The sequence below is a fragment of the Triturus cristatus genome, chromosome 2_1 (assembly GCF_964204655.1).
Source record: "Triturus cristatus chromosome 2_1, aTriCri1.1, whole genome shotgun sequence".
NCBI lineage: Eukaryota > Metazoa > Chordata > Amphibia > Caudata > Salamandridae > Triturus > Triturus cristatus.
The window spans coordinates 120,771,642-120,796,424 of NC_140581.1; the positions used below are offsets into that span (position 1 = coordinate 120,771,642).

At 46.4% G+C, this 24,783-nt stretch overlaps 1 protein-coding gene across 4 annotated transcripts in view; it reads left to right on the top strand.

Moving 5' to 3' along the window:
* LOC146863860 (uncharacterized) overlaps nucleotides 1–24,783 on the top strand; it is a 661,357-nt gene that overhangs the window by 321,087 nt on the left and 315,487 nt on the right. For all 4 annotated transcript variants that reach the window (XR_014969566.1, XM_085628573.1, XM_085628574.1 and 1 more), the window contains 3 exons: nucleotides 7,128–7,175; nucleotides 12,840–12,890; nucleotides 14,617–14,667. Coding sequence is in view for 3 of the 4 variants with exons in the window: in XM_085628573.1 (XP_085484699.1) it covers nucleotides 7,128–7,175; nucleotides 12,840–12,890; nucleotides 14,617–14,667 (150 nt within the window). In the remaining variant the exon portion in view is untranslated. The remainder of the gene's footprint in view (nucleotides 1–7,127; nucleotides 7,176–12,839; nucleotides 12,891–14,616; nucleotides 14,668–24,783) is intronic.

Genomic DNA, 24,783 nt, shown 5'->3' on the forward strand with positions numbered 1-24,783 from the left:
TCGGACCTCAGTCTGAGTCTTGGGGGGTTCCCAGGCCATGATGGCCTCGATCTTCGCCTGGAGGGGTTGCACCGCTCCCCTACCCACCAAGTGTCCAAGGTACACTACCGACCCCTGCCCGATCTGGCACTTGCTGGCCTTGATCGTTAATCCAGCTTGTCTCAGAGCCTGAAGAACAGCTTGCAGGTGACACAAGTGATCCTCCCAGCTGTTACTGAAGACGGCTATGTCATCCAGATAAGCAGCAGAGAAACTCTCCATTCCGGTGAGGATCTGGTTCACCAGACGCTGAAACGTGGCAGGGGCGTTCTTGAGCCCAAAGGGCATCACACAGAACTGGTAGTGACCCTTGGGTGTGGAGAAGGCTGACCTTTCCCTTGCTCCATCAGTCAGAGAGATCTGCCAGTACCCCGAAGTAAGGTAAAAGGTACTTAGATATTGGGCAGCTCCCAGCCGGTCAATCAATTCATCCGCCCTAGGGATCGGATGAGCATCAGTTTTGGTTACTGAATTCAGTCCCCGGTAGTCCACACAGAACCTCAGTTCCGGTTGGCCACCCGGTGGTGCGGCTTTTGGTACTAACACCACCGGACTGGACCAGGGGCTGCTGGAAGGTTCGATCACTCCTAGCTCCAGCATCTTAGTGACTTCACTGTTAATGCTGGCCTTCACCTTGTCTGACATCCGGTAGATCTTGGACTTCACAGGTGGGCTGTCTCCTGTGTCCACGTCATGGACGCACAGGTGAGTCCTACCCGGAACAAGGGAGAACAACGAAGAGTACTGTCCCAGGACCTGGCGGCAGTCCTCCTGCTGTTCAGGAGTTAGAGATGGGGAGAGAATCACTCCCTCCACCGACCCATCCTTCTCTTGAGACGCAAATAAGTCGGGGAGAGGCTCGCTTTCCACGTCCTCTGCTCCGTCAGTCACCATTAACAATATGACTTCGGGCCTCTCATGGTGGGGTTTGAGGCGGTTGGCATGCAGCACCCGTAGGGGCTGACGAGGGGTCTTCAGGTCCACCAAGTAGGTAGCCTTACCCTTCTTCTCCAACACCTCAAAGGGTCCTGACCAGCGATCCTGGAGGGCGCTAAGCTCTCCTGGTTCGATCACCCACACCTTCTGGCCAGGCTCCAACTCCACCGGGTGAGCGTTGTGGTCATACCACGCCTTCATTACTGCTTGGCTGGCTTCCAAGTTGTCAGAAGCTTGCTTCCACAACTTAGCCATTTGGCTCCGGAAGGCCAGCATGTAGCTCACCACATCCTGGGGAAGCTTTCTGGGAGTTCTTTCCCATCCGTCTCTCACCAGGCTGAGAGGTCCACGCACAGGGTGCCCATACAAAAGCTCGAAGGGGCTGAAGCTCACTCCCTTCTGTGGCACTTCCCTGTAAGAGAAGAGTAGACAGGGTAGGAGGACGTCCCATTTCCTCCGCAGGCTTTCAGGCAGACTTCTGATCATGCCTTTCAAGGTTTTGTTGAACCTCTCCACCAGACCATTGGTCTGGGGGTGGTAAGGAGTTGTGAACCGGTATGTCACTCCACACTCCTTCCACATCGCCCGCATGTACGCTGACATGAAGTTGGTCCCCCTGTCGGACACAACTTCCTTGGGAAAACCCACTCGGGTAAAGATTCCCATCAGGGCCCTAGCCACAACAGGTGCTGTAATGGTCCTCAGAGGTATAGCCTCTGGGTACCGTGTGGCATGATCCACCAAAACCAGGATAAACCTGTGACCAGCTGTAGTAGGCGGATCTAATGGACCCACAATGTCGATGCCCACCCTTTCAAAGGGGGTGCTAACGACAGGAAGTGGTTCCAGGGGAGCTTTCAGCTTCACCCCCGTTTTCCCACTGGCTTGGCAAGACACACATGTCCGGCAGTATGTGTCGGACGACACTTTCATTTGAGGCCAATAAAAGTGTGGGACAAGACGGGCGAAGGTCTTGTCTTGCCCCAGGTGTCCTGCCAAGGGGATCTCGTGAGCCAACTCCAGTAGGAAGGCTCGATAACGTTGAGGGACTACTAAGGCTCGTGACGATCCATGTAGGGGTGCCTTGGGTTCACTGTAGAGGAGGCCATCCTCCCAGTAAACGTTGTAGTTCCCCTCAACGTTCCCTGCTGCCTGGGCCTCGGCCTGTCGCCTCAGTCCCTCAAGGGTAGGGCACTCCCTCTGGCCCTTGCAGAATTCCTCCCTGGTCGGCCCTCCCTCCACGTGCCACTCGGCCGGGATGGGTAGGTCCTCCAGTTTGGTAACATCCCCCACCGCGGACTCCTGGTCCACCACCTCCGGTGGCCTATCCGTCACACGGGGCGCGGATGCCGAGGCAGGCTCCTCCTGTCCCCGGTTCTTCCCTTGGTCGGCAGCTGGCTGGGCCTTTGTTCCAGGCTCCAGCCGAAACGAACTCCCTCTCCGGGTAGTCGCGGACCTTGTGCTGACACAGGCCCAGTCAGGTGTATCCAGCATCTCAGCATGAGTCCGGTATTCCACCTCCTTCCAAGCATTGTGCTCCATGTCATTCCCCAGCAGACAATCGACTGGCACGGCAGGGCTTACGGCAACTCGAAGTGAACCTGCAACCCCCTCCCATTCAAAGGGAACCTCGGCCACCGGATAGTGGCCTGTTCTGCCGTCAACCATCGCGGCTGGGTGGAGTACATCGGGAATTACCTGCTCTGGAGACACCAGTTGGCTACGTACCATAGTCATACTGGCTCCTGTGTCTCTCAGAGCCTCCCCTCTTTGGCCGTTGATGGTGACCCACTGCCCATACTTTACGGTATTTGCGGGCACCTGGATCTTAGGAACCATCTCCCGTTCTCCCAGGGACACTAAAGTGACACCCGCCCACTCCCTTCCCTTAATTAAAGGCATCTCCTCCCCGAGCACTACACTAGCTACTCCGGGGGCCTTTCCTCCAATGGGAGGGGGTGGTCTTTTCGGGCACTTCGCATCTCCCTTATAGTGTCCAATACCACCGCACTCGAAGCAATGGACAACCCTTGACTGCTGACTCTGGCCAGGATTAGGGTTTCTGGGTGGGTTAGCCCTAGGGGTGAATCCTGTTCCCTTCCCTGGGAAACTATTTTGGGGGCCTTTAGAGAACTCCTTTTTCTTTTCCCCTCCCTCTTTCTTCTGGGGGGCGCCCTGTCCGGCCTTTTGAGTATCCCCTCCAGTCCCCCTTGTGGACACCCGGGTACTAGCCCAAATGTCCGCCTCCTCAGCAAGCTTCCGGGGATTGGTCAGCTTGCTATCCACCAGGTGTTGACGCAGTTCAGGGAAACATTTTTCGAGCAGGTGTTCCTTCAACATTAAATCAAACAACCCCTCGTAGTCCCTCACCTCACTGCCCTGAATCCAACCCTCTAATGCCTTCTTCGCATAGTCCAGGAAATCCACCCAATTCTGTGTGCCCAGTTTGTGGCTACCCCGGAACTTCTGTCTGTATTTCTCGGGTGTTAGTCCAAACTTTCTTACGAGCGCCACTTTCATGGTGGGGTAGTGGGTCTGCTCATCCTGCTCTAGGGCCAATAAGGCATCCCTACCAGCTGGAGGCATGTACTTGTACAATCCCCCTGCCCAGTACTTCTCTGGAACCCGATGGGCCCTTAAAGAGACCTCATAGGCCGCTAGCCACTTGGCAATATCATCCCCTGCACTATAGCTAGCTACTATGTCTTTCGGCAGATAGGGTTTGGGTTCCCTGGTGTTCTCTCGGTCTTTGCTGCCACCATTAGGAACAGTTTGTGCCCCGACTCGTAAGATCTGGAGATCCATCTCCTTGAGTCTCAACTCGTGAGCCATCCTCCGTTCCTCCTTTTCTTTCTCCAGCTCCGCTAACTTCCATGTGAGCTGTCTTTTCTCCCTCCGGTCAATTAACTCCGCTTCAGATAAGCCCCCGCTAGAGACAGTGCTGCCCTTCCTGGAAAGAGTTTTAGGCCCCGCTAACAGGTTCTCCACCTCAGGTTGGTACAACCCAGCCCCCTCACTGTCAGGCTCTCCATCCCTGTCCTCCTGCTCAGCCTTTCTCTCCCGTCGTGCCTCCCCCCAAGCCCTCAAGCTGGTCTGGAGTTCAGCCTTCTTGGCACCTGGGGGACAGTACACCCCCTCTCGCTGACAGAACCCTCTGAGTTGGGCCACAGTATAAGTTTCCACATCTTCTAACACAAACTCCATTTTGCTCACTCAGAATAAAGAAGACAGGTGTTTACAGAAGCTATGCAGGGGGGTACCTTTTATAATACCTCCTCCCACCACCAGAGTAAATTTGGAAAAAACAAAAACTCACAATTAGGAAGTCCGCTTGGAGAAAACTCCCGGTGTAGGCCTATGGACTACCCACAGTTATTGTCGAGTATACGTAGGCACAGCTCTATCCCACCGCTGAACACCAATTATGTTAGAAAAACACTCCCACACCGGAAGGGTGGTGGTGTTCTCCCAGACATACACTGTGGTAGCTTGGCTCGAGTGGTCAGGGGTCAGGCACCGTGCTAAGCATACGTCATACCCACACAATAACCATGCGTGCATCCGTTCCAAAAACGACACTACACCTTAAAAATTATACTGAAAATATATCTGTGTTTATCTTGTTTTCTCTTAGTTGCTGATTAAATAAATAATAATACAATCACAGTACACAAGGCTTTTCCTGGGGAAGGGTAAGTCAAATAAATAATACTTCAACGATTCAATAAATAAGGTAGATCATAAATATTCAAGGCATAAATATAAGTGCATTACATAAAAGGCAATTAAATATTATGAGGTAATAAATACTGCGAGACAATAAATACTGTGCGACAATAAATACTGTGAAACAATAAATACTGTGCGACAAATAGGATGAATACAATAAATACAGTGCTCTCAATAAATTATAAAAGCCAACAGTGACACTTGAAAATCAGTTCACATTCCTGAGGTACTATGGGATGATTTGGCCCAATCCCAGCTTGTAGAGTTTTGGATGACCTGAGGGGTGTACTACTTGGCTTGGACAAGGCTGAGGCCTAAACTGAGGTAGATCAAGGGGGAATCTAGAGATCTGGCTCTCCCACACTACACAACCCCTCTGTATTAGTCTCAGCTCACCCCTGGCACTATCAAGCTGGTTCCAGCACCTCTCTAGCCCCTAGGATGGTCTCTTAGGGCACCACAGGGCCTTAGGCGCCCTCTATTCCACTTACTGCCCTTTTTATGAAGTTCCGACGCCGCTGGAGTCGTGTCGACGCCGTGAGGCGGTTCCGGTTCGATGTCGGCGGCCTCGGCTTAATGACAGTTCTGGTCGACGCTGGGAGGCGGTTCCGGTTCGATGTCGGCGGCCTCGGTTCGATGTCGGCTCCGGTTCGATGACGTCGGGCGGTCTTGGCTCGATGTCGACTTCCGGCGGCTCCGGAGTGCGATCTCCACTCCCGACCTCCGGTGCTCCTTTCCTCAGGTTCCGGCGACTCCGGAGTGCGACCTCCACTCCCGACCTCCGGCACGATTCTCTTCAGGTTCCGGCGACTCCGGAGTGCGACCTCCACTCCCGACCTCCGGCACGATTCTCTTCAGGTTCCGGCGACTCCGGAGTGCGATCTCCACTCCCGACCTCCGGCACGCTTCACCTCGGTCTCCGGCGACTCCGGAGGGCGGACTTCACTCCCCCGTCGACGCCGCACACTCGACCTCAGGTGACTTCCTCCTCGACCTCTGGTGTCTCCACGACCTCCGTCGGCGCCCTCTCTCGACCTCTGGCGGCTCCGGGTACGACGTCTGCTTTCCAGTCAGCGCCGCTTCTCCACCTCGGGCTCCAGGTCTCCAGGCTTCTCGACGTCGGACTTCAGGAAGTTACCAGTAACCAGGTCAGGAACTTGCTGTTCTTTACTTTTAAGGCCTGTTCCGGCTGTCCAGGTCCTTAAGATGGTTTTTCTTGCTTTCTCCCACACAGGGCTCCAGGCTGGGCTCAGTCAGCAGGGACTAGTATCAAGGGTAGGTTTCTGGACCCCACTCCAGGCACAAGTTTCCACCCCTGCTGCCTCACTCCTTCCTCCTTCAGTTCTGTGCTCCTCTCTCTTCACCAGTCAGGTGCCAACTGCCAACTCCAACTGCCAACTCTGAGCTGGCTTCCCAACATTCCAAACTGCCTCACACTGTCACAGGGTTCTAGAATGTTCTGGAAGGTACTAGTAGGTTCCAGTGATGTCACAGGTGACAGTGGGTGGCCACCATTTTGTATCTCAGGCCCTCGGACAGAAGTTCCAGGGGTAGGGAAAATGGCTCCCTGACCCTGCATCAACACTAAAAAGTCTGGTGGTTCCCAAAAAGGAAAAATACTAACAGGGTTTGAGGCAAAAGTGGGACAAAATAAATAATGATGAGGAGGGACCACCCAAAGGGCTGACAGGTCTAACATCCAGTGATTGACAGGACCCTCCTGCAAGGGCATCTCTATTTCTCTTTAAAAGTGTAGGCGGGTTGCCGCCTGCACAGTGAAACACGGAGCGGCTGTAAAGCAACCGCTCCGTATGTCACATGAATGCACTACACCCAGGGCAGCACGAGGTCGCCGCCGCCCTGGGAGAAGCCCATTCCCCATAATGCAGCATATTGTTGCGCCCAGAACAATGAAGGAAAATGCGCTGCATGTGTACTGTGGTCCCAGGAGGCTGATCACCCAAGGCTGTCAAAGCTCAGAAGACAATACCTTGTGCCCTGCCTGAGACCACATTGTCCCTTGGACAACCCAAATGCAGGTTTGGAAAGGGTACGCGTAAAACATTTTAGTGCTGCGTAGTGTGCCCAGCCAGCTCACCCTCACCAGCAGAGCTTGGAACTTTCCATCTTTTGGTTTGTTAATAGTTGCACAGCCCTCCTGCCCTTTAGAGATCTGAAATAGCCATGCAGCAAGGGGAATTTGCATTGTAGGTAAGTGTAATTACTTAAAAATTGATTCAACTATATGCCAGACCATTGTTCAATGTGTTGTGTCCTGGAGCTCTGGTGATACTGCATGAAGATGCAAACCTCACTACTGAGCACTGGACATTTGCCAGCTGTATTCAACCTATAGACAAATGAAGTGAAAAGCTGAAAGAAGGCAAGTCAGACATCTCCATTTCTTTATTTTTCTTACCCAGGATCAAGCAAGAGTTTGTACCATCAACAAGGGAATGGTGGCTGGAGAGGTAATTATCAATCCAATGTCACAATCCCAACCAGAACACCATTATCCTTCTTATATTAGAAAGATCACTTGGTGTTCTGATTGTGGACCTGGTTTACTAGTAAAATGCTGTCCTTGACTACATGTGACCTAGTTTATCACAACACAAATGTTACATTTAGCAAACTATATTGTCTTTCTATGTCTTAAATCTAAATATATATGTAAGATTTGAGTAGTTTTTATTGTGTTTTGAAAAATAAGTCCAGAACTTCAGACGGCTTCCCCGTCTTAAGGTATATCCAACTAATTCCTTGCCAAACTGACCCTCTGCCCTCTTGCCCTTCCCCCACCTCCTGTGACAGTCATTGAGTGCAAGAGTTCCGTTAGACCAAGTTCCACCTCCTCTTCCTATTCATTCATATTGCCCTCTGTGATAATGCTTTCAGAGCTTGTACATTTGTAGGACAGTAGAGAACTCTATTATCCTTATTTCGATAATGTAACACTCGGTCCCACGGTTTTAGTACCAACTTTATATTGTTTATGCAGCAAGCACCATCCAACATTACAATTAGTAAGAGCTGAGCATTCAGAGTCACAACAATAAATGATACAATCTCGGCGGAAGCCTGTCCCTTCATGATGATAATCCTTAGAAAGACCACCACTTCCCCCTTATTTTATCATGCTTATGAGGACATCCACGCGCTTTATAGATCTACTTTTTCTTGCTGCGTACACTTATCAATCATCTGCACCACAGCTGGATCGAGGGAGTGTAGGTTGCCTCCACAGGTGGGCAACGTCCCTTTTGACTACAATGCATGCACCCCAATAAAGATCCTTTCAGAGCGTGGACCCCCTAACTTCTCCACAGGCCCCAGCAGTGCAGTCTGGGGGCCCAAATCAATTGGGCATCCCAGAAACGTCTAAATCCCCTGGCTCACCCCATCCCAAAAGGATCATAGTGCCAGGGAGTCCCATAGCACATGAAAAAAGTCAGCAGCAGTGAGTGCGCATTAAAGGGTCTGCAGAATGCGGCGGCGAGATTCCTGACTGGCACACCTAAACACGCCTCTATCTCGGCTGAGATAAAAAATACTCCACTGGCTGCCAGTTAGGAAGGGCACCCGATTCAAAGCATTATGCTTGGTCTTCAAAGCCCTTCATGGAACCGGGTCAGACTATCTGCAACAGCAATTACGCTGGTAATTAATATCAGTGTTATTTCTTCCACCTGTAGTCTTCGGCAGGACTTCGTACAGCGCCAGGACACCTTCAGGTAGCATTATCGCTCTAGAAATGTCAATAACAATAACAATGTGCATGCAGCCTGGGCAGTAAAGATCGTACGTTGCATGCGATATGGGATAGATAAGTCACATGCAGATAATTCACCTGGATCATACATAGGCATTAGGATATCGCCAATTCCCTCGGGACAGGCATGCCTCTCTCCAGTCATTATCACTATGCTTGACCACCCAGCCCACCCATCTCTGTCAAAGGTAATCAAAGCCATAAGGGACAAGGATAATCAGGGAGCGGTAGATCGCCGGTATTGCTCCCTTCCCCAGGCATCCCATTGGAAGCCTGGCCTCGAGGAGGCTATACTCAGGGAGATGGGTATCCGGGGAAAGGTGCGGCCGCAGGGCATGCCTCAACTGAAGAAAGTGGGAAAACTGTGTGTTAGCCAGAATGTACTGATCCTTAAATTCCTGAAAGGACAGCAAATTATTCCCTTTGTAAATAACCCCTAGTTATGTAATTCCTATTCGGTTCCACTGGGTAAAGACCTCAAGTTTGGAAAGCTGCTGAAGCCACGTGCCCTGACATGGGAGCAGGGTCAATCTCGCAAAGCGGCAATCTCAACTGATAAGGCGCAAAGCTGCTCTCCAGCATTGCTCCGCCACTCGAGTACATGATGGCGTCACTGGGGCAATTGGCCTCGATACAGTAGGCCAAGGAGCCCCTCAAAGCGCACTAAGTAGAGTTTAAAGCGGTAGGCACTATCATCCCAACCTCCGGTAAACCAATCATTGATGGACACCAGCTGTGCATCCAGGTAGAACACATAGATGTTGTGCACCCCAAGCCAAGTAGAAGCGCCCTCCTACAGGGAAAGGACGAACTCACATAAGCACACTATGTTGACACTATGTTGCTTATGTGAGTTCGTCCTTTCCCTGTAGGAGGGCGCTTCTACTTGACTATTGTTCACACCTCAGTGGATCAGGAGGTGGCACTCACTAGCACCTAAGCAATATTATTTTTGAATAATTCAAGTTGACATTGGTTATACTTAGGAGTGCGACCATTCCACATTTATGGGCACCCCAAGCCCCCATCAGAGGGTGATTTTCATGCCAAGTTGAATGCCACTCTGTGGCGCTTACTGGCCCATGTAAATGTTGTAAGTCTGTAGGTCGTGGACGCAAAGTTCACCAGGACGTTCAAGTAGCAGGGGAGACACAACATCTTGAAGAGTGCGCTTCGCTCAATGGGGTTGAGAGGCAAGCTATTCCAGTGCCGTGGGCCCACAATTTTTTTTAATAACTTGAGTCTCCGCTCAGTTTGTATGCCACCTTTCCATGAGCAAGGAGGTGCAGAGACATTGAAGCCAGTTTTGTTTAGTTTACATTATTTCCTATGGAGTGTTACTTTAACTCTCTTGTACCATTAAATACTATGGGGGTGTGTTGCATTAACCAGTGAGTTGTCATGTGTGGTGTTGAATGTACTCTATGGTTGAAATGCAGTATACTTATTTCTGGTTTGGGGCCTTTTTGGATGTAGTAATATTGTTTGCATTTACATATCCCTCCCTAAACCCCTCTTTATTTTCTCTCCTGCAACCCACGCTCATTTATGTGCAATTATTCCGCATTTTGCAGCTACTCCTCTTGTTTCGTCCACATTTACTACAAAAACATAGACCTACATGTCCGGAGACCTCTGCAGATGTGGTGGAGAACTCTGCACAGAAAAGGTAGTAGTGGCAGACGCAAAGGTGTCCGCGAGTAGGTTAGTGCATAACATTTTTTAGTACATTAGTAATACTACTGTTGTATTACTTATGCACTACAAAATGTAATAGTACTGTGGTAATACTCACATACTACAAAACGCAGTTTGTAAATTAAGCCCTCTGTTTCAGCACTTCTCAGTTTCAGACTTTTAAAATCTCCCAAAAATCAGTGCTGCTGATGATTATACTGCATCTGCTTCTGTCCTCACTGGTTACAAGTATCCTTGACTTTAAGAGGCTAAAGCGGTGTAAGGCCCAGATGAAAAGATTATTGATGTAAGACTTGGTAACTGGTAAATTCAGAAGCAGTGACCTTAATAATTAGACCAGGAGTCTAATGACCAAAGACTGTAAAGCTCAGAAGACAATACCCTCTGCCCCGCCGGGGGCCCACACTGCCCCTTGGACAACCCAACTGCCCCTTGGACAACCCAACTGCCCCTTGTAGGTTTGTAAAGGGCACGCTTGAAACATTCAAGTGCATGCATGGTGTGGCCAGCCAGCTCATCCTCACCAGCATAGCCTGGCACATTCCACCTTTGAGTTTGTTAATAGTTGCGCAGCCCTCCAGAGATCTGTAATGACCATACTGCAAGGGGAATTCGCATTTCAGGTAAGTGTGATTGCATCCAGTTGGTGCAATCATATGTCAGGCCATTGTTCAATATTTGTGTCCTGGAGCTCTGATGATATACAGCATGGAGATGCAAATCCTACTTCTGAGCAGTGGAAAGTGACCAACTGTATTCCATCTATATCTAAAGGAAGTGACAAGCTCCAAGGGAATGGCGGCTGGAAAGTTAATTATTTACCCGGAGCTACACTCTCGACCACAACACTTTTACCTTTCTATAGTGGACAGATCGTTTGGTATTCTGACAGTGCACCTGGTTTAGTCGTTAAAGTGCTGTCCACTCCTTAAACACTTGTGACCTAGTTTATTACAAAACATGCTATTTTTAGCAAATTGCACGCTCTTTCTTTGCCTTAAATGTTAATATGTTTTATGTAAACCTATTTAAGTTTTCAATAGCTTTTATTGTGTTTTAAAAAATAATTAAAGAACTTCAGACAGGCATTTACTTTCACCCTCTTGCCCTTCCCTCACCCAAGTGACAGTCATTGAGTGCATGACTCCCGTTAGACCAACTCCACCATCTCTTCCTTTTCAGACATATTGCCCTCTGTACTAGCGCCGAGTGGCCAATGTCCAATAAACCCTGAGCGCGTAAGCTCGTAGGACAGTAGAAGCTCGGTTATCCTCATTTAGATAACATAAAACTGGGTACCACATTTTGTTAACTAGTTACGTCTCCTCTTACTTGGTATGCCACCTTCTCATGAGCGAGGAGGTGCCAGAGACGTTTCACCCACATTGCTTTAGCTAAGATTACTTCCTGTGGGGTTTTATTTTAACTTCCATTACATTCTATGACAGTGTGTTGCAGTGACCTGTGAGTGGTCATGTGTGGTGTTGGGCGTACTCCAAGGCTCAGGTGGAGTATATTTATTACTGTTTTGTGATATCTTTGGCTGTAGTAACAATATTTGAATTTTCATCCCTCCCTAAAACCCTCTTTAGTCCCTCTCGTACAGCCGCTCCCATGTATCTGTAAGTAATCACCCTTTTTGCAGCTACTCCCCTTGTTTCACCACCATTTGCTACAAAAACATAGACCGACATCTCCAGAGAGCTCAGCACAGAAAAGGTAGTAGTCGCAGCGGTGAAGGTGTCCGCGGGTAGGTTAGTGCATAGAAGTTTGTAGTACAAGAGTAATACTACTGTTGTATTACTAACTCACTACAAAATGTAATACTACTGTGGTATTATATACTACAAAATGAAATACTACTGTACATTACTCACATACTACAAAATGTAATACTACTGTAGTATTACTCACATGCTACAAAATGTAATAGAACTGGGGTATTCCTCACACACTTCAAATTGCAGTTTGTGAATGAAACCCTTGTTTTAGCCCTTCTCCGTTGCAGACTTTTAAAATCTCCCATAAATCAGCGCTGCATCTGCCGCTGTCCTCTCTGCTTGCAGGTAATTGTTGACTTGAAGAGGCTAAAGCGATGTAAGGCCCGGCCCTGATAAGAAGGTTAGTGATGTAAGAACGGGCCATTTATTCAGAAGCTGTGACCTTATTGATAAGACCAGGAGTGTGATCACCCAAGGCTGTCAAAGCTCAGAAGACAATACCCTCCGCCCTGCAAGGGACCACACTGCCCCTTGGACAACCCAACTGCCCAATGTAGATTTGTAAAGGGCATTTGTGAAATATTCCAGTGCTTGCATAGCGTGCCCAGCCAGCTCACCCTCACCAGCGGAGCCTGGCACATTCCTTCCTTTGGTTTGTTAATAGTTGCACAGCCCTCCTGCCCTCTAGAGGTCTGAAATGGTGATATAGCAAGGGGATTTCACATTGCACATAAGAGTAATTACTTCTAGTTTGATTCAATTATGTGCCAGACCATTGTTCAATATCTTGTGTCTTGGAGCTATGGTGATACAGTGCATGAAAATGCCAATCTCTCTACTGAGCATTAGAAATTGACCAGCTGTATTTGATACATCTAAAGAAGGTGACGAGCTGCAAACAGTGTCAGTGAGACATCTCCTTTTCTTTTTTTTTTCTTACCCAGGATCAAGCCAGAGGAGTTTGTCCCATCACCAAGGGAATGGTGTCTGGAAAGGTAATTATCAACCCAAAGTCAAACTCCCAACCAAAATTTCATTCGCTTTCTTAAATTAGAACGATTACTTGGTGTTCTGATAGTGGACCTGGTTTAGTTGTAAAGTGCCGTCCTTGACTACTTGTGACCTAGTTTGTCACCCAAAAAAGCTACATTAAGCAAATTATAATGTCTTTCTACCTCTTAAATGATAATATGTAAATATATTTAAGGTTTCAATAGTTTTATTGCCTTTTGAAAAATAAATACAGAACTTCAACCGGGCTTTCCCATCTTAACTTATACCCCAAAAATTCCTTCCCAACCTGACCCTCTGCCCTCTTGCCCTTCCCTCCACCCCCAGTGAAAGCCATTGAGTGTATGAGTTCTGTTACACCATGTTCCACCCCTTCTTCCTTTTCAGCCATACTGCCCTGTGTTCTAGCGCCTCGTGGCCAATGTCCACTAAACCCAGAGCTTGTAATCTTGTCAGACAGTAGAGACCTCGGTTATCCTCATTTAGATAACGTAACCCTGAGTTCCACATTATATTAACCAGCTGTATCTCCTCGTAGTTGGTATGCCACCTTCTCATGAACGAGGAGGTGCCAGAGACTTTGGAGCCAGTTTTGTTTAGTTAACAATACTACCTATGGGGTGTTAGTTTAACTCCCTACTTCCATTACAATCTGTGGCAGTGTGTTACAGTAACCTGTGATTGGCCATGTGTGGTGTTCGTCGCACTCCAAGGCTGAGCTGGAGAATATTCCCTCTCTAAACCCCTCTTTATTCCCTCTCTGACAGCTGGCTCCCATTTGTGTGTAAGTACTTCCATTTTGCAGCAACTTCCTTCTCACCCACATTTACTACAAAAACATAAACCTACCTGTTCGTAGAGCTGTGCACTGTGTGGAAAAGTTAGAGGTGGAATCGGAGGTGTCTGTGAGTAGGTTAGTGAACAGCATTTTCTTGTACCTGAGAAATACTATTTTGGTATTACAAAATGTAATACTACTGTGGTATTACTCGCGTACTTCAGATTGCAGTTTGTGAATGAGGCCCTCTGTTTTTGTTCTTCTCCACTGCAGGCTTTTAAAATCTCCCAAAAATCAGCGCTGCTGATGATTATCCGCTGCTGTCCTAACTGCTCACAAGTATTGTTTGAGTTTAAGAGGCTAACTCTGTGTAAGGGTTGGCCCAGATGAGAAGATTAATGATGTAAGACTTGGTCATTTATCCAGAAGCTGTGTCCTTAATGATAAGACCAGGAGTCTGAATACCCAGTGCTGTGAAAGCTCAGAAGACAATTCACTCCACCCTACCAGGGCCCACACTGCCCCTTGGACAATTCAAATGCCCCTTGTAGGTTCGGAAAGGGCACCCATGAAATATTCCAGTGCTTGCATTGTGTGCCCAGCCAGCACACCCTCACCAGCTGAGCCTGGCAAACATCATCTTTTGGTTTGTTAATAGTTGTGCAGCCCTCCTGCCCTCTGGAGATCTGAAATGACCATACAGCAAGGCGAATTCACATTGAAAGTAAGTGTAATTGCTTCCAGTTGGTGCAATCATACGTCAGGCCATTGCTCATGTCTTGTGTCATGGAGGCTCTGGTGATGTACTGCATGAAGATGCAAATTCCACTATGGGGCACTGGAAAGTGACAAGCTGTATTCGATCTATATCCAAAGGAAGTGACGAGCTCCAAACAGTGAAAGTCAGACATCTCCTTTTTTTTCTTACCCAGGATCAAGCTGGAGGAGTTCGCCCCATCACCAATGGAAGGGTGGCTGGAAAGGTAATTATTAACTCAAAGTAAAACTCCCAACCAAAACACCATTAGCTTTCTTAAATTAGAAAGATCACTTTGTGTTGTGACAGTGGACCTGGTTTAGTTGTAAAGTGCCGTCCTTGACTACTTGTGACCAAGTTTATCACAAAAACATGTTACGTTTAGCAAATTGCATTGTCTTACCATCCCCTAAATGTAAATATATTTAAGGTTTCAATAGTTTTTATTGTGTTTTGAAAAATAAGTACAGAACTTCAATCAGGCTTTCTCGTTTTAACTTCTACCCAACAATTACCTTCCCAACCTGACCCTCGGCCCTCTTGCTCTTCCTTTCATCCCCAGTGACAGTCATTGAGTGAACATCTGTAAGACCATGTTCCAACCCATCTTCCTTTTCAGGCGTACTGCCCTCTGTTAAAGCGCCTAGTGGCCAATGTCCAATAAACCCAGAGCTCGTAATCTTGTAGGACTGTAGAGGCCTCTTCTATCCTCATTTAGATAATGTAACCCTGAATCCCATGTTTTTTTTACTGAGTTACGTCTTCTCTTAGTTTGTATGCCACCTTTTCATGAGCGAGGAGCTGCCAGAGACTTCGGAGCCAGCTTTGTTTAGTTAACATTACTTTCTAAGGGATGTTACTGTAACTCCTTGCTTCCATTATGTTACGTGGCAGTGTGTTGCAGTAACCTGTAAGTGGTGAGTTCTGGTGCTGGACATACTACAAGGCTGAGCTGGAGTATATTTATTACTGTTTTGTGACATATTAGTAGCTGACATTTTACTTAGCAACATTTGTGCGGCCCCTCTGTACCTTTGACTTATATTTTTGAAAAGTTCTTCTACAATGATGTCTGAGGAAGGTGGTGGTTCTTGAGGCGTTAAAGGTGGAGGCTGTTCAGAGTCAGGGGCATGTGAATCAACCTGTTTGTTTCAGCATTCCACTTCCTGTAATATTTTTTAATGTTTTGAAGAGTGTTGGAGTAAAGACCTTCTTTGTGGTAAGGTTTGAAATAAGTACGGTTAAAATTTCTTTCATCTCGGCATCCAGGCGCTGCATCTAATTTTTCCAGATATTCCAGGCATCATTCGTAGACTTCCCCAACTGCTCAAGCTGCTGCCATGGTACCAAGTACATATTTTGGGCATAATCCATCAGTTCCTGGTTAGGAGGCTAATAATTAGCGGTATAGCTATGCCCAACAAAGAACCTATAAAACCTCCTGACTGCTTTACCAGTTTCTTCTTAGACATGAGGGATGCCCTTTTATTAGTGAGCTTCTTGATAAGGTGGCACTTCTTCTTCAAAACAAAGAACTGGTGCTCTGATATACATTAACTTTTAGGGTGTTTAGAGTGATTTCTGAAACGGAAGCCACTAAATCATCCGAAGCCGCACACAGGATGGCCTTTCTTTCCTGGGGGCTAGCTGTGACTAGCATTTTTAGGAGGGCTAGATTACGGTGAAGACGCGCCAACATGGTCAGTACCTGGTATTATAAGGTCTAGAGTGTGAATGCTGAAGGACACTCTTTATTGATTCTGTCTATAGGCTTTGGACTTGGTTTTAAGTGTATAAGCGACTGGGAAATCGGGTGGGAAAATACCAGCATGCAGTCTGTAGTCTTCTAGAGTATTGGGTTTTAATTTAAGTCTACCAGTAAGGAACTGTGTGGTTTCTCAGTAGCGTTGTTAAAGGCGTACAAGAAAAAATGGGTGTTACCAGGGTACTTCTGTTTACCTTTAATGGACATCTGTTGTTTGTCTCTGGGTTTTTTAAATAAAACCAGGTATGAGGCGTTAAGAGCTATAGAACGACTGCTCTTACCCTTCTAAAACAGGTTCTGCATGATGTAACATTTGCTTAGATTGCGATGGTGTGAAAATTGAGTAAAAGCTTTCTCTATGCCAGTGTGATCCCCACCTTCGCTCATAAAGTCGTCGACAATCACCATGTTTACAAGGCCTGTAGGTAACAATGCTTCATCGTTGAGATTATTTGGTATGTCTTCTATAACTTTGATGTGTAGAAACCTTAGGGATAGTTCTGTATAAAGATTTTGCCAACACAAATAAAGCCAAAATATTGTTAGAGGTTTTGAATAAAACAATTAGAGCATTTTCTAATAGTTACTTTATAAAATAGCTTTTCTGCAATTTGAGGGGCCTGCTAAAACGCAGGAGAACGAGTGCTGAAACCTGGTGTCCATAGTCAGGTTTGTGAGACTCTAATGCACCTTCAATAGGCATATGGTAGTGTTTTGTAGTCTCCAGTCAGGACCCTTTTATCAAACACTGCGTGCAAGGTTTTATGCATTGGCTGGGTTGTAATTTCCCACTATTTTCTGGACCTGAATATGCTAGATCTTTGTACAATTGTTTTATCATTTTCACCATAGCAACAGGTAGCGTAATAATTCAACAGATTCTTTAGACTGTCAAGATTGATTTTGACACTGTTGTTTACATTTAAGGTGATGCCTTTGACTTTCGTACATACTGCATTGTTAGAATTTCTGTAAGAATAGGTCTTGGGCCCAAATGACCCGAACTGGACTATGTACTCATCCTTTTCTAGCTCGCTGGTCATATTGCCTAGATAATCACAGAGTTGGGGATCTACATCCCCCTAATTTGCTAAAAGAAAAAAAACAATGTCTCTATCATGATAGAGACACCATTTCTGAATGTATCCATCCCATAGTAACGCTCTAAACAAGCATGAGTTGTTGTGAAACAGGATATGAAGATCTTTACATTGTTACAAGTTGTGGGGTACTCTTTTGTGTATTTCCAACACACTGTTGCTGTTTCGTCATTGATAAACTAGCAGCTGCACACCTTGTAACACAGAGCAAAAAGATATTTAAACCAGGATCTGTGATGAAGGCTGTGTTTGACAAGTGAATTTTCCGCATAATTCAAGGTCATGTTTGACAAGACATTGACAAGACATTGTTTAATGTCTTGTATTCTGGAACTATAGTGAAATACCGCATGAAAATGCAAACCTTTCTACTGAGCACTGGAAATTGACCAGCTGTATTCGATCTATATCCAAAGGCAATGACAAGCTGCAAACCGTGCAAGTCAGACAACTCCTTTTGTTTTTCTTATCCGTGCTCAAGCAGGAGTTTGTCCCATTACCAAGGGAATGGTGGCTGGAAAGGTAGTTATCAACCTAGAGTCACGTTCCCAACCAAAACACAATTACCTTTTTATAGTGGAAAGATCACTTAGGGCCAAATGTTCTTCGGGCTTGTGTTGCCCTCGCGTGACGCAAGTAGTTGCAAGACAACACATTCCTTTTGTGGAATTTACTAAGCCACACAAAGCCACCTTACGTGGCTATGCGTGGTTTAGTAAATCCAAAGGAAGTCAAGGCAACATTAATAGCTGTTATGGAATATCACTTCGCTGTAGGGAGACGTTCCATGGGTGAAGTATGGGTGTTCTCACACATCCTTCCATGGATTTTTTTTGCATTCCTATCTTCAGAAAGAGTTGCAGACCTGGGAATATGGCAAAATGGTACGCCTCCCAGACCCAGGTTCAAAGGGAGAAATATCTTTAGTTGACCTTGTTGATTCCTTTTTCTCAGGGTGTGATGTGTTCCGCATCACATATGGAAAAAGAAAAATACTGTTAAAGATTGTTTTTGTCCAGGAAGGTGGTCCTTCCTGCACAAAAATAATCTTGCCTGTAACACAGGCACCCTTGCACCATGGGGCATGAGTGCCTGCATTTGCGCTTGGCACCAAACAGTGCACCAGTGAAAGAAGTCATCAGAAATGCACCATATCTTTGTAAATATGTGTATGTCTGATGTTACCCTTTAAGGCAACACAGCAGAGCAAATTGCCTTGCTGCACTGTGCCTCGTGAAATGTTAGTAAAGCTGCCCCTTAGTCTTTAATTTGCTGTCCTTGAATACTTGTGACCTAGTTTATTGCAAAAACAATTATTTTTAGCAAATTATATTGTCTTTCTGTGCCATAAATGTAAATATGTTTTATGTAAATATATTATAAAAAAGACAACCGAACGGTGCCCTTTTTAGAGCTCTCCCATTTACATAATACCACTCCCTTGAATGAATGAATAAATGAATGGATGGATGCCTGTAAAACTTACGTAGAACAAACCATGGTATAATTGCGCTAACAATCTGAATCAGGAAGTGAAACAAAAGTCAAGTGTTAAAGAATTGGGTTCTGCTGCTTAATAACTACATTGTAAAGTCCTTTCTAAAAGCAGGATGATCCGAAAACTCTCAAAGATAAAAAGGGAGCTGAATCCATTTCTGTGCCATGAGGACTGCGAAAACTAGTGCTACAAAAACGAGGAATAACCAGCAAATGGAATAAACCAGAGTGAGGATCAGGCAGTATTTATGGAAACAGATTAACAGAAATCTAGGGGGAAGGTTCTGTTGGAACTTAAGGCAGATGCAAAGAGGTTTTAGGAGAATGTGAGTGGCCACTGGGAGTCAGAGTAATGGTCTGAAATTCTCTGAGGTACATTCTCGATGTGTGGGTCCAGGGACCAGGCCAGCTGCCAGAGTGTGTATGAACTGAAGGCCGAGGGAGACCAAGATACACTGCATTTGCATATTCTTGATGAGCTGAAAGCCTGGCGATTGGCTTAGCTTGTAGAAAAAGGCAACAAAGAAAGCAAATTTCCATAGGATTCTCATTTCCAAATACGTATGACATAACTGTGTGATTTGATTGGCTCCAATGTTCTGTACCTGGTGCGCTGGTGCAGGTGGCCTGCCCATGGAAAGAGAACAGCGAAAGCGCACATAAGCGAGATTTACAATCTCTCAACTGATGGATCTTTTTAATTTGACTGAGAGACAAAGGGAGTTAGCAATAATAAAACAATTCAATATTCGTGATGCGTGTTTGGCCACACAATAAGGACCAAGAATCAGTCATTTAAGTTAAGGTAGTTTATTTCCAATTAATAGTCAATCCAATTTAGGTGCATGTTGGGTTACTATTATAAAGATACAAGATTATAGCTGGCAAGCTGAAATATTACAATTTGTTCCATCTCAGTAGGATAAGATACAAATTATTCACAGCCACAGCAGTACAGAAACTGAGAATTAGAATTGGGTGTTCCTTAAAGAAACTCCGATTCTCTCTCCCAAACATGTAAAAGTTCTAAAATCATCCAGTCAAGATTCTAAGTCTAGAATAAGGATGTTTCTTAGAATAGAGTCTCAAGGAAATACGGAAGCATGGGAAGATGTCAGTTTAACTAAAACTCCAGTAGAAGTCTTCCAGAATTGGAATAAGTGTTTAGCCTAAAGCTTCATACTTGCAAGAATAAAGGAAGCAGAGAGGTCTGTAACCCTCTAAGTCGAAGGGAATCTGCTGTAATTGTGAACGCTAATTAAACCAAACAGAAACTTCAGCAACAATCGTACCTCTTCCCATACTACCAGGAACCAATTGTTTCTTTTCTTGTGTCATGCAATTGTAAAATTACCAGACTTTCCCATCCCACAAATCTTAGATAGTTACTGCAAGCTTGAACATCCCTCCGTTCCTGATACAAGATAAATAGGTTTTATCTGCGTATTAGACTTTCACGCTTCTTGCCAAGATTTCTCATTCTCAGGCCTTGCTATCAAGAAACGAGCACGGACAATAAAACTCCTTTTTCTAGCTAAATTACGAGGCCTTTAGTCAGGCTAACTTTAAACTTTTGAATGTGTACTTCAAATTATTAGTTACACAAGTGCACATTTAACTCAAGAACCAATGCAAACGTGAGTAAAAGCATACATGATTACACTTTCAAATGTGACTGTCAGAATATATGCAACTGTAACTTAGAGTATAAAATGCAAACGTGTATACAGAATACATGTCTTCATGTTACACTGAACATTACTGCACATGCTTATAAAACTCTAGTTTCCACAGTAAATAAATTTTATGACTGCGTTTAAATGTTCACACACATTAATATTATTAAGGTCCACAGTACATATAATATTAGAATATAAATGCAAACTACACTATGATGACGTGTAAGGGATGGAGTCTAAATTGAGCTCCTCCACCGGCAATGATCTAACCAAAATGTCATCGAAGAGCCAAAGAGAAGACTTTCAGTCTTGTCATTGTTAAGTTTTTTAAATAGTGAGCCTCACTCCAGGCAGCAATGTCCTTCCCACAAGTATAGAACAAAAATGAAGAGTTAGAAGACTCAGCATGAATATGCAGAACTAGATGAGTATTGCCTTCATAATGATAAACAGAACAGCAATTGGTTGGAAGGTGGACTACAGGAACCATCGGCACATTGCGTTGAGTAGGACTAATCAAGGAACTTTGGGGATTCGCATAAGAAGTATGTAGGAGAGTAGGGTCTGCTTTCTATGTTCACCCCCACTTTTTGCTTTTGCTTTACTGGTTTACGACTTAGATGTGGCTGGGGGCCTGCTAATCAGACCCACAGCCCTGCTGTTCTCTCTCTAAATTACTACTATGTACTTTAGGTGCATAACCCATTTGGATAGGATCACCTTATTGGCCCCTGTACAGTGTACCCTAGGTACCCAGGGCATAGGTGTACCCTAGGCCTACCAGGGGCTGCAGCATGTATTGTGCCACCCCTGGCCTGGCCTTCCATTTTGACACAACTGGCTGATCACTCAGCTGGGGCAAGGTCGTGTAATCACCCCTTGCTTAGGTGTAGTATTCCTATACCTAACTTACATATAGACACATGTGTACCTATCAGTCACTCCTATGGCAGGCCTTGACAATCCTGGAGGCAGAGTGCTTGGTAACATGTGAGATGGTGCTCTAGCATGAGCTGAGCCTGTCTGCAGCTTTCGGAACCATGTCCTTATAGCTGTTCTATGATATAGCCTACCATATACTCTTAAAGTACCTTATAATCTTAGACGGTTATGGTGACTATGGTTTGGCTTTATCAAAACATGTCGTGTAAGGTGTCTAACACTCGGGAATAATACCCCCATGCCATTTCTGGACATGAGAATATTATTCCCCCCTTCTAGAGGGAAAGACATGTTAAAATCATACTTCAACTGTTAGCCTCTGACCAAAGCCTCAGCATCACAAAATGGATGCTGCTGCCACGACACAAGTCTGACCTCCTGCAGCTGGGAGTGATCCCAGCCAGGGAGGCCTGGACAATAGGTTTCCTGCTTGGGGAGGTGCTAGCACCTCCCCAGACAGCCTTTAGTGTATTGGGGCAGGGTGGGCTGAAAGGAATGAGACATGCCTGGGGCACACAAGGTGTTCCTTGCATAGTCCAGTTCAAACCGGCGCTGGGGCACTCCAGCCCCAGCTCTGGCGCGAAACTGGACAAAGGGAAGTGGGTGTAACCACCCCCTCCCAGGTCCCACCCATAAGGCGTGACCTAGCAGGTATCCCAGCCCCCCAGATTAGTATAAGAGTGGGAGTTGGGCCTCAAGACTTTAGATTATCCTGAACCTGCAAAACTGAACAGAAACTCTGGACCTTCGACATTCGACGAAAGAAGAAGACTGAAGAATCTCCCTTGTAGCCAAGGAGTGGCTACCCTGTGCAAACAGGCACCATCAAGAGACTACCCTTTGCTTTGTGAAACGTTCGACGAGGAACCGACTGCAGAGCCCGACCAGAGCCTTGATTTCCAGACTTCTCCGACCCTCATCCACATCTGCAGCAGAGCTGAGATCCGTGGAGGCGACGAGCGACGTGGGACCGGCTACCTGAGAAAAGTGGCTAGTAACTTACAGCGCAGCTTCTGAGGTACCCTCGAAGTTGTGCACCGGGGATTGAGAAGCCCCAACCCCAAGCACCATCTGCACCGAAGACCAGCCCCCCACACTCCACGAGTCCTGCGTGGGGCCCTTCAGCATTTTCCTGCTTGCCGCGTCTGTCCGGTTGCTTGCCCGCTGGCTAGTGGCCTTTGTGACGACGCTCCCTGCAATCTTCTGCGCTGGTTTGGCTCCTCCAGACTGGCTCCCGCTTCTCTGCAAAGAAGAAGCACCCCAGACCTTCCTGGTCTGCACCAGAAGCAAGTCCCTTGTTCTTCGTGGGTTCCGCTTGCCAAGGCTTGGTAAGTCCTAGTCCAACTTCGACGCCGCCGACAGCAAGAGCCTTCGTGGGACAGCTCGCCTCCTGGTCCTGGTCGTCCTCGACGCTTCCTGGTCCTCCTGGCTGCAGCGACAAGCTTCACCTTCACCTGCAACTCTTCACGACATCGCCTGGTTCCTTCCTGGTTCCACGTGGTCACTGGCTAGTGACCTTGACTCTGTCCCTTCTGCTTGCAGGTTTCTTCTCTTCTTGATCCCAGCCTTGGGATCCACCGGACACTCTTCACTGACTGCCTGTCAGCATCTTTCTTCAGGCATCCATAGGAGTCGACGACGAAAACGACGCATCTTCACCCCTATGCACCCGCAGCCTGTGGGCTAGGTAACTTGGGTACTCCGGTGCTCATCAGGATAGTGACTATCCTAGTGTCTAGTTTTCAAGTCTCAACTTCCTAGCTACTCCGGAAGTGTCCTAAATCTATCTATTTCTAAACTGTAACACTGCTATTGACTTTTACGCATTACGCGTGAGTGTTTCCACTCTGCACACGAATCCCGTGGGCCTCCCACTTCCTAACTAACGCTAGTGTAGTGTAGCCCCAGCGATTCCCTAGGCCTAGGCCTATTCTATTTCCGTGACAGTGGTTCTTATACCACTTCTTTAGTATATGGTTTGCGTGGCCCCTAGGGCCTAACTGTATTACTTACCTGTGTGACTTACTGTATGCATTAATAAGACTGTGTTGTACTTACCTCTAAACTCATAAAGAGTGCTGAGGGTTTGCTTAGAATAAATACACTTTATTTTATATATATATCTGTTGTGGTGTCCTTTCATTTGGTATTCAAGGGATTATATATGGTATCACAGCTGGCTTCACATGCCATTCAGAGTTTAGCCTAAGACTGCTCTTGTCCATGCTACCACTAGGATAGCTGGTCTATAAGGTTGACTTTACAACCAATCACCATAAGGGTATTTGGACTGATATAAGGTGTACACTATAACTAGTGACATCATACATCAGGCCAACTTCTCACATTGGTGAGCAGCGGTTGGGATCTGAGCTTGCTGTTGTAATACCATTGTAATCTTGAGATACTAAATTGAAAGATCACACAGATATTGTCTAGGTACATATAACATAGATTATTATACTTAAGTCCTACTGGACTTTGTAGTTGTAGGTTGAAGGGAATAACACACCCTGACTACAACTACTAGAAAGGTTTAGTAGATACAACTAGTGTAGGTAGGTGCACACACCACACCCTCACTAGATCATGCCTCTGGGAGGAGATCAAGTAGATGCTCTCTCAGGAGGGGCAGGTCTGCAGAAGACCCCCTCTAGGTATGATACCTTAACATTCCAGGAGATGAGACAATTGTGTACCTCCAGAGGAATAAAACAGGGTGCAAACCCTACCCTCCTTCAGTTAAGACAACTCCTAGAGGAGTATGATGCTCAGAGGGCATCACAGGAAGGTGCCCTAGGCACAGAGGAGGGTCTACCCACCACAGAGGAGTCAGATGGGGCTTCAGATGGGGAGGTAGACAGCCAGAGCCAAGTAAGGAGACTTAGCCAGGCTAACTTAAGTTTACATGGGAGTTTGCATGGGGTCCCCCCATACAGACCCACAAGTAGACATTCACAGAGAAACAGGAAGGACAGATCCCCTTCAGGGGAATCCATCCACTCCCATGTCTCTAACATCTCTAATGCTTCCTCTCACAGGGGAATGACTTCACCTGAGAGAAAGGAGCATGCAGCCAGAATGAGGAAGGCTAATCTGAGGATTCAGAGGGAAGAACTTGCCCTTGCCAAAGAGAAGCTTGCTCTGGCTAGAGAACAAAAGTTAAGTGGGTTAGAACCCACTGGTGGCAGCAACATTCCTAGAGATAGAGACAGGCACTATGATAATAGAAACCTGAGCAAGATTGTCCCTCCCTACAAGTGTGGGGATGACATCCACAAATGGATAACTGCTTTGGAGAGAGCTTGCAAAGTACAGCAGGTACCCCAAAGTCAGTGGGCAGCTATCTTGTGGCTCTC